The sequence below is a fragment of the Muntiacus reevesi genome, chromosome 1, assembly GCF_963930625.1.
Source record: "Muntiacus reevesi chromosome 1, mMunRee1.1, whole genome shotgun sequence".
NCBI lineage: Eukaryota > Metazoa > Chordata > Mammalia > Artiodactyla > Cervidae > Muntiacus > Muntiacus reevesi.
The window spans coordinates 183330417-183339077 of NC_089249.1; the positions used below are offsets into that span (position 1 = coordinate 183330417).

General features: G+C 63.7%; 1 protein-coding gene across 1 annotated transcript; it reads left to right on the forward strand.

Moving 5' to 3' along the window:
• Window positions 1–323: 323 nt before the first annotated feature.
• Window positions 324–8105, forward strand: COMP (cartilage oligomeric matrix protein). Its single transcript, XM_065931495.1, has 19 exons — window positions 324–422; window positions 667–752; window positions 1160–1211; window positions 1661–1830; window positions 2514–2651; window positions 2980–3054; window positions 3148–3306; window positions 3397–3501; window positions 3586–3693; window positions 3895–4054; window positions 4583–4701; window positions 4910–4962; window positions 5059–5240; window positions 5434–5612; window positions 5734–5782; window positions 5999–6195; window positions 6908–7080; window positions 7688–7827; window positions 7912–8105. The coding sequence occupies exons 1-19, from the start codon at window positions 344–346 to the stop codon at window positions 7956–7958; spliced, it is 2271 nt and encodes a 756-aa protein (XP_065787567.1). The 5' UTR covers window positions 324–343; the 3' UTR covers window positions 7959–8105.
• Window positions 8106–8661: the final 556 nt, after the last annotated feature.

Consider the following 8661-nt stretch of genomic DNA (forward strand, 5'->3'; position numbering starts at 1 on the left):
GCTGTGGGGCTCGCTTCGTTTCCAGCTATGCTGGAGGCTTGGCACGCAGCCGTCTCTCAAACAAGTGAATGAGAGGGCTGGAGGGCGGTCCTGACTGATTCGCCGCCCCACCAACCTCAGCCCAAGCCCCCGGTGACTCAGTTTCCTCACCCGATCCGGGTTCAGCAGCGCTGGGCGGGGCCTTGAACGCGTAGGCCAGCGCCGTCTGTTTACCTTGTGGCTGGACGCTGGGCAGGGCCGCGGTGGGCCGTCCCCCGGGCCGGCCGCGCCGCCGGGATAAATAGGCCGCTCGGGCCTCGTGGGCGGCAGAGAGCGAGCCGCAGTCCAGCTCCCCGCCGCCGTCATGTTTCTCGCCGCCGCCCGCGTTCTCTTGCTCACGCTGGCTGCCCTGGGCGCATCAGGCCAGGGGCAGACGCCACTGGGTAAGCCTCTCTGCCCCCATGCCGTGCCTCTGACCCCCAGGACAGGACTCGCGGGAGGCCTGGGGTCGCGGCTCCTTGAGGCTCGGGCAAAGTTCCCCGGGGCGTGCCGGGGGGAGACAGCAGGCAGTGGGGCAGAAGCTCAAGAAATGGGGTGCGCGTCAGGGGTCCCTGCAGCGGCGGGGTGAGGAGTGGTGATGGGGGTCGCCGGTCCCCGACGCCCCACCAGCGCCCCCTGTCAGCGCAGGTGGGGACCTGGGCCCGCAGATGCTGCGCGAACTCCAGGAGACCAACGCGGCCCTGCAGGATGTACGGGACCTCCTGCGGCAGCAGGTGCCGGCCGGGGTTGGGGGGCTGGGGTGCAGGGGAGAAGACAGAAACTTGGAAGAGGGGAAGTGGGTCTCGGAGGCAGGGGAGCGTGGGGGAGTGGGAGGGGACTGGAGAAGTTGGTCCTAATGGAGGTGAAGAGGGGCCGGAGTTACGGAAAGGAAGGGGGTGGGGGTCCCAGGGATGCGGCGCTCTACGGGAGAGGGTACGGATCCGTGAGGGGAGAAGGAAATTCCAGGGAAGGAGGAAAAGGGGCTGGGAGAGTAGGGATCTGGGGGAAGGGAGTCCTGTGGGGAGAGGGTGCGCGATGGTGGTGCCATGGGGTGGGAGTCTGAGAGAGGGAGAGGGGTTACCGGCGGGGAAGGAGAAGGATGGAGCCCCGCTGACCACACCCCATCTCCCTTGCACCAAAGGTCAAGGAGATTACGTTCCTGAAAAACACGGTGATGGAGTGTGACGCGTGCGGTGAGCGCAGCCGGGGCGGCGGAGACGGGGTGGCCGGGGAGCGAGAAGAGATGGGGAGACAGAAACAGATCCAGATGTCAGAGGACAGACCGGGAGCAAAAGAGACAGAGAAGAAGACGGAGGCTGACAGAGGTGGAGAGATGGGATGAGAGATGGAGAGAGAGGAACAGAGAGACAGAGACTGTGGGAGGGGGAGACCCCCCAAAGAGCCAGAAACCTTGCGAGAGAGGCAGGGAGGTGGAGTCGCGCAAGGAGAAGCGAAAAAAAAAAAAAAAAAAAAAAAAACGGTCGGCCGCAGAGATCCAGAGACTTCAGAGACCTGGAGAGCGGAGCACTCAGTACGGGGCGGGGTCGCGGAACAGCCAGGATCTTGCCTAGATGGGAGGCTCTGTCTCGATAGGCTCCGCCCCTGGGCGTGGCTTTAACCACTATCGCCCCACTCCCTGCAGGGATGCAACCCGCGCGCACCCCCAGACTGACCGTACGGCCGCTAAGCCAGTGTTCGCCCGGCTTCTGCTTCCCCGGAGTGGCTTGTACCGAGACAGCCAGCGGCGCGCGCTGCGGACCCTGCCCCGAAGGTTTCACGGGCAACGGCTCGCACTGCGCCGACGTCAACGAGGTGCGTCTGCCACCACCGCCCCGACGAACCCCCAACGCTTGCCCCACAACTCCCCACCGCCCCGCCCCGACGACCTCCTCGTCCGCTGGGGGTCCTCCGGGAGAGGACCCCCTCACCTCTGAGGGCGCAGGTCCAGACGACCTCCCCACCGCCGGGGGACAGTCACCCCTACCACGCCCGTCTCCACCTGGGACGCCCACCCTGACGACCTCCTCCGTAGCCAGTGACGTCCGCCCCGACGACTCCCCTACCGCCGGGAGTGGTCCCCCTCATCGACCCCACTTACCACCGCCCAGGGTCGCCGACCCCAACGACCCTTCCACCACCGGGGCGCCCCCGCCCCGGCAACCTCCTCACCGACGCGCACGCACGCCCCGACGACCACTTCCCCCCTCCGCTGGGGACGCCCGCCCTCAAAATTTCCCCCGTCCATGAGCATCCAGCCCACCGGGTCCCAGAAACACCCCCGCTCCAGGCAGGCCCCTCTCCTCGCCTGGTCTTGCCCTTTCCCACGTCAAGGCAAAGCCGTGTGTGACCTCTGGGACAATAGCCTCTGCCCCACATGGCACCCCCTCCCTCCTATAGCTAGCTGATGGCCCTTGAACTTTACAAGTCCTAAGGCGCCTCTTTCGGGGAGGCCCAGCTCCTCGTCCTCTGATTCTCCCCGGCCCTTCCTCCTCCAGTGCACCGCCCATCCTTGCTTCCCTCGCGTCCGCTGCATCAATACCAGTCCGGGCTTCCGCTGCGAGGCTTGCCCACCAGGGTTCAGTGGCCCCGCCCACGAGGGCGTGGGGCTGGCCTTTGCCAAGGCCAACAAACAGGTGAGGGTCGTCGGGGGTTGGAGAGCCAGGAGGAGCATTTCGGGGTGGGGGGCATTTTGTTAAGTAAACTCCAGCCTCGCAGCCTGCTTGGCTCCAGGGGCAACTGATGGGGACAGGAATCTGGGGAAGAGGAAGTGAAGGGCTTCCCATCAGGGATGGTCGGGACTGGAGGCAAGATGTAGGGAAGAGGCAGGATTCAGAGGGATTCGTGAATTGGGTGGGAGGTAAGATGTAGGGAAGAGGCAGGATTCAGAGGGATTCGTGAATTGGGTGGGAGGTCTGGGGTACCTGCCTGGGAACGTTGACCAGTGCGCTCCCTCCCACCCAGGTTTGTACGGACATTAACGAGTGTGAGACCGGGCAGCACAACTGCGTCCCCAACTCCGTATGCGTCAATACTGTGGTAAGGCCTGGGAGGAGAAGGAGGGACTGAGAGATGGAGGGTGGGGCGGAAGTGTCAGGCGGCGGGGTCTGACCCCCTGTGGCCCGGGCTCAGGGCTCCTTCCAGTGCGGCCCGTGCCAGCCCGGCTTCGTGGGCGACCAGGCATCGGGCTGCCGTCGGCGGCCACAGCGCTTCTGCCCTGACGGCACGCCCAGCCCGTGCCACGAGAAGGCCGACTGCGTCCTGGAGCGTGATGGGTCGCGATCTTGCGTGGTGAGTGCGAGAGGGCCGGGAGTGGAATGGGGTGTGGGTGCGGGTGTAGTAGGGCCACGCCAGAGTACCCACTTACTCCCCCGCCCGCAGTGCGCCGTCGGCTGGGCTGGCAATGGGCTTCTCTGCGGCCGCGACACGGACCTGGACGGCTTTCCGGACGAGAAGCTACGCTGCTCTGAGCGCCAGTGCAGAAAGGTGGGGGCGGTCTGGAGGGCGTGGCCTGGTGGGGTGGGCGGGGCTACTGGCCACGCCCCTAACGTCCGCCGCGCCCACCCCTAGGACAACTGCGTGACGGTGCCCAACTCAGGCCAGGAGGATGTGGACCGCGACGGCATCGGAGACGCCTGCGACCCGGACGCCGACGGGGACGGCGTCCTCAATGAGAAGGTGGGGCAAAAGTGCGGGCCTGGGCGAGACCGGGTGGGGGCGTGTCTCCGGGTGACGGGTGTGGCCTCAGAGGCTGATCTCGGGGGTCCCAAAGGACTGCGCGGGGAATGCAGAGAAGGCGGGGCCTCGGAGCTGGACAGTCTGGGGAGTGACTTTTGACTCCCTAGGACTGCCTATCCCCTAACCGGCCTTCACCTCTAGGACAACTGCCCGCTCGTGCGGAACCCAGACCAGCGAAATACAGATGGCGACAAGTGGGGCGATGCGTGCGACAACTGTCGGTCCCAGAAGAACGACGACCAGAAGGACACAGATAAGGACGGCCGAGGCGACGCCTGCGACGACGACATAGACGGCGACCGTAAGTTCTGGGCAGGGGAGGAGAGGAGAGGGAAGGGCGGGCACCAAGGGGTGGGGTTTGGCTGGAGGCTGGGCTCCGCCTCTTCTGGAAGCCGGAGCGGGTGAGCTCGCCTAGGGCGCCAGGGACCCTGCTCCGCGGGCAGAAATGCAAGCTGGGAGGCCGAGGGCAAGTGGGAAGACCTTTTGGAGGAGGGAAAGGGGGCCCCTGTGTTAGATGCTGCAGGGGGAAAGAGGATAGAGCCGTGAGCACGGGGGACAGGGCCCCATGGAGGAGGTACCATTTTTACATCCCGGCAGAGACTCAAGGTGGTGCGCACACTGAGCCAGTCCCTTCACCGCTCCATTCATTTAGTCTCTAAGAGGCTGGGGACTGGGCATGAATACTTGGTTTAACTTTGTAGTTATTGGCAGCCAAGGGTGAAGCGGGGACTCTGTCCCAGGCTAACCCCAGGTCTGCACCTGCTCTGCTGAAGTCAGCCTGGCCCCGTCCCCATCTGGGGATCCGGTTCTGTTCCCCGGCTTCTCTCAGGGATCCGCAATCCGGTGGACAACTGCCCCAGGGTGCCCAACTCAGATCAGAAGGACACTGATGGGGACGGTGTAGGAGATGCCTGTGACAACTGTCCTCAGAAGAGCAACGCAGACCAGGTGAGTGTAGGCCAGACTCCAGCTGGGTCAGGCCCCCAGGGTGAGTCCCAGGCTGGTTAACAAGACTCCAGCCCAGTCTGAACAATTTGGGGGGTGTTGCTTGGGCTCAGGAAGATATTGGCTCTGGAACTGGGGGTGGGGGAGAGGCGTCTGAATTCTTCTGCCCCGATTATGAACGTCTGTATCCTCCCCCTCCTCTGGCCCCCAGAGTGATGTGGACCACGACTTCGTGGGCGATGCTTGTGACAGCGACCAAGACCAGTAAGCAGGCCATCTGGGGCTGAGGTGGGGACCCAGGGTGGGCAGCGCCTGACCCAGCTTTCTGGGGTCTCATTGTCCCTGCTCCACCCACTCTAGGGATGGGGATGGGCACCAGGACTCGAGGGACAACTGCCCCACAGTGCCCAACAGTGCCCAGCAGGACTCAGACCAGGATGGCCAGGGTGACGCCTGCGACGACGATGACGACAATGATGGGGTCCCCGACAGTAGGGACAACTGCCGTCTGGTGCCCAACCCGGGCCAGGAAGACGTGGACCGTAAGGCCGGATGCAGGGCCTGCGGTGGGGACGGCGCCAGGGTTGGGGTGGGCATGGTGGGGCAGTGGCACTTGTGAGCCGAGCTGGAGGCGTGGCGTGGGCAGGGCCAGTAGCTTGTATGGGCATGGCCAGGCCTGGGGCGGGGCCTGGAGCTCATTCTATCATTGTGGGGGGGCCTCCCACCTCCTCTCAGGGGACGGCGTGGGCGACGCGTGCCAGGGCGACTTTGATGCGGACAAGGTGGTAGACAAGATCGATGTGTGTCCGGAGAACGCCGAGGTCACCCTCACCGACTTCCGGGCCTTCCAGACAGTCGTGCTGGACCCTGAGGGCGACGCGCAGATAGACCCTAACTGGGTGGTGCTCAACCAGGTGGGGGCAAGGACTAGGCGGGACGTGGGGGGAGCCCAGGGCCACCACAGCGGGTCCTAAACTGGGGGCGGGGAGCCGAGTCCTCCTGGCCTGACACCCTTCTTCCTTTGAACCTCACCAGGGTATGGAGATCGTGCAGACGATGAACAGCGACCCCGGGCTGGCTGTCGGTGAGACGCGGGGAGGGGCCAAGCCTTGCAGGGCTGCTCGGGGGGCGGGGCCGGAGGAGCGGCGGGACGGGGCGGGCCTGGACTCAGGAAAGGCGGAGCCAGGTTAGGTGGTCTGGACCCTGGGCTTGGGCGTTCTGTACTCCGAAGGGGCAGATCCGTTCGGGGACGGATCCGGATCCCGGTAGGACAGGGGCTAGCGTGCCTTCCTCTCCCCAGGTTACACGGCCTTCAATGGCGTGGATTTCGAAGGCACGTTCCACGTGAACACTGCCACGGATGACGACTACGCTGGCTTCATCTTTGGCTATCAGGACAGCTCCAGCTTCTACGTGGTCATGTGGAAACAGATGGAGCAGACGTACTGGCAGGCGAACCCCTTCCGTGCGGTGGCAGAACCCGGCATCCAGCTCAAGGTGCTGGCCCCTTCCCCAACTCGGTTCCAGCGCCTTCTCTGAGGCCCCGACACTTCCACAGATCCACAAGCTTTACAGTCCCTGGCATTATCCTAAGGCCCTCAAAGTCCTTCTACCGATATCCTCCCAGGTCCTCCTACAGGCCCTCAAACATTCCCCCAGGATCCCCTAGTCTTCCCGTGGGCACCCAAACCCTCTCACAGAGCCCTAAACTTTCTCTCAGGTTCCAAATCCTCCTGCAGGCTCCCTAGAATAGAATAGATGTGCTCAGTCGTGTCCGACTCTTTGCAACCCCATGGACTGTACCCGCCAGGCTCCTCTGTCCATAGGATTCTCCAGGCAAGAATACTGGAGTGGGATGCCATGCCCTCCTCCAGGGGGTCTTCCAGACCCAGAGATGGAACCCGCATCTCTTGCATCTCCTCTATTGCAGGCGTGTCCTTTACCACTAGCACCACCGGACCCCAGTATTTCACTGAAACCCTAAAATTCCCTAAGTCCTCTATACTCTAGTTTATCCTACCTACCACTGCTGCCCCTTATAACCTACCTGTAAACCTCCATGTGGCCCTCAAGTCTTCCTTGGGAGTCTCCCATCCAGGCATACCAGGGACACCCACCACTCCTCTACGACCCAAAGCTCCGTGCGGTCTGGGGGCCTTGGTGGCCTGTATGGTCCCTGACCCCACTCCCCTCTTCCTGGGTGTGATAGGCTGTGAAGTCCTCCACAGGCCCTGGGGAGCAGCTTCGGAACGCACTGTGGCACACGGGGGACACAGCGTCACAGGTGCGGCTGCTGTGGAAGGATCCCCGGAACGTGGGCTGGAAGGACAAGACATCCTACCGCTGGTTCCTGCAGCACCGGCCCCAAGTGGGCTACATCAGGTGGGGACCCGCCTTCCGCCAAGGGGCCCTGAGTCCCTGCTCATACCTGGCTCTTGTGGGAGGGGGTTGCTTCCGGGGGCCTTGGTCCCCTTACCTGTAAAATGGGAATAATATAGGCAGAAATAACTGTTTGGCCCGGTGGCTATGATACCGCTCCGAGGACATGGGGAGGGTTCAGGTCTTGCAGAGAGCTGCTCAGTGGGCGGGCCCAGAGGGGAGGTAGGACAGGGGCGGGCCTGGACTCCTGAAGGGCGGGGCCAGGTTGGGTGGCCTGGACCCAGGCAGGGCTGGGGGGTTCTGAACGCTGCACATACATAGCAGAAGGTGGGGTCTCACCCACTCCCCGTTTCTCAGTTCCCACTCTGCGCTGCCAGGAAGTCCAGGTGCTAGGTTTTGCATCTACTGTATGCTCGCCCTGCATATCTATCCTCACACAGGGGAACTGAGGCTCAGATCAGGAGCCCCCTCTGCCCTGAGTGTTGCCCAGGCAGGGAGACACAGTCCCCTCTCCTAGACAAGAGAAGCTAATTCACTGGGCAGGGTGCTGACGCTCTGAGAGGGGAGGGCCTGGCCTAGGGCCCCGAGTCATGGTCCTCCTCCCCTGCAGAGTGCGATTCTATGAGGGCCCAGAGCTGGTGGCGGACAGCAACGTGGTCCTGGATACGACCATGCGGGGTGGTCGTTTGGGGGTCTTCTGCTTCTCCCAGGAGAACATCATCTGGGCCAACTTGCGCTACCGCTGCAATGGTAAGAGGACCCCCATCAGGGAAGGCGGGGAGTCTGCACCCCCCACCCTCACCCGCCTCTCACCTGCTCACCCTCTCTCCACAGACACCATCCCCGAAGACTACGAGGCCCAGAGGCTGCTGCAGGCCTAGGGATGGGGTTGGGGACCCGCCACTGGATGACAGCCACCCTCGCGGCTGCCCTCCCCATGGGAGGTCATCGGCACCAGGCCCCAGGAGGCAGTCGGCCTTGGGGGGAAGGAGAGGGGCTCAGGGACGACAAAATAAAGTGTGTCTGTGTGGCGGAGGGGTTGGCTGTGGTCTCTGCTTTGGGGAGATGGTAGGGTCGAGTCTCTGAGGGGAGGCTGGCCCAGAGACCCCAAACTCAGGCAGTGGGGGTGGGGACTGCCACTGACTCCCCGCTGACTGGCCGGGGCCCTAGCAGCCTGACTGGGGGTGTCAGGCCTTGATTTGCAGGCCCCAGGCCCGCTGCTTCGTCCCCTCCGTGCCCCTGGAGCATCTGGGCTGGGATCCTGCGGTGTGTGTGTGTGTGAGGGGCTCAGGCCTGGGTGTCCGTGTTCACGTGTGTGTGGTCTCTGGGCGGCTCCCACCTGGCGCACCTGCAAAACCGACATCTCATCCTTGAGGCGGGAGAAGAGGGGAGGAAAAAAAGGGAGGAGGCAGAGACGAAAACAGTGAATTTTTATTACGTTTCATTACAAAGGATGCAAAGGTACAAAGACGATATAGCGTCCACGCCAGAAAGGATGGGCAGGGGCTGGCCGAGTGCGCCCTGAGCGCCCGCCCCCGCCTGCTGTGGGCACCCACGCGTGCAGCCCACGGGACATCTACAGCA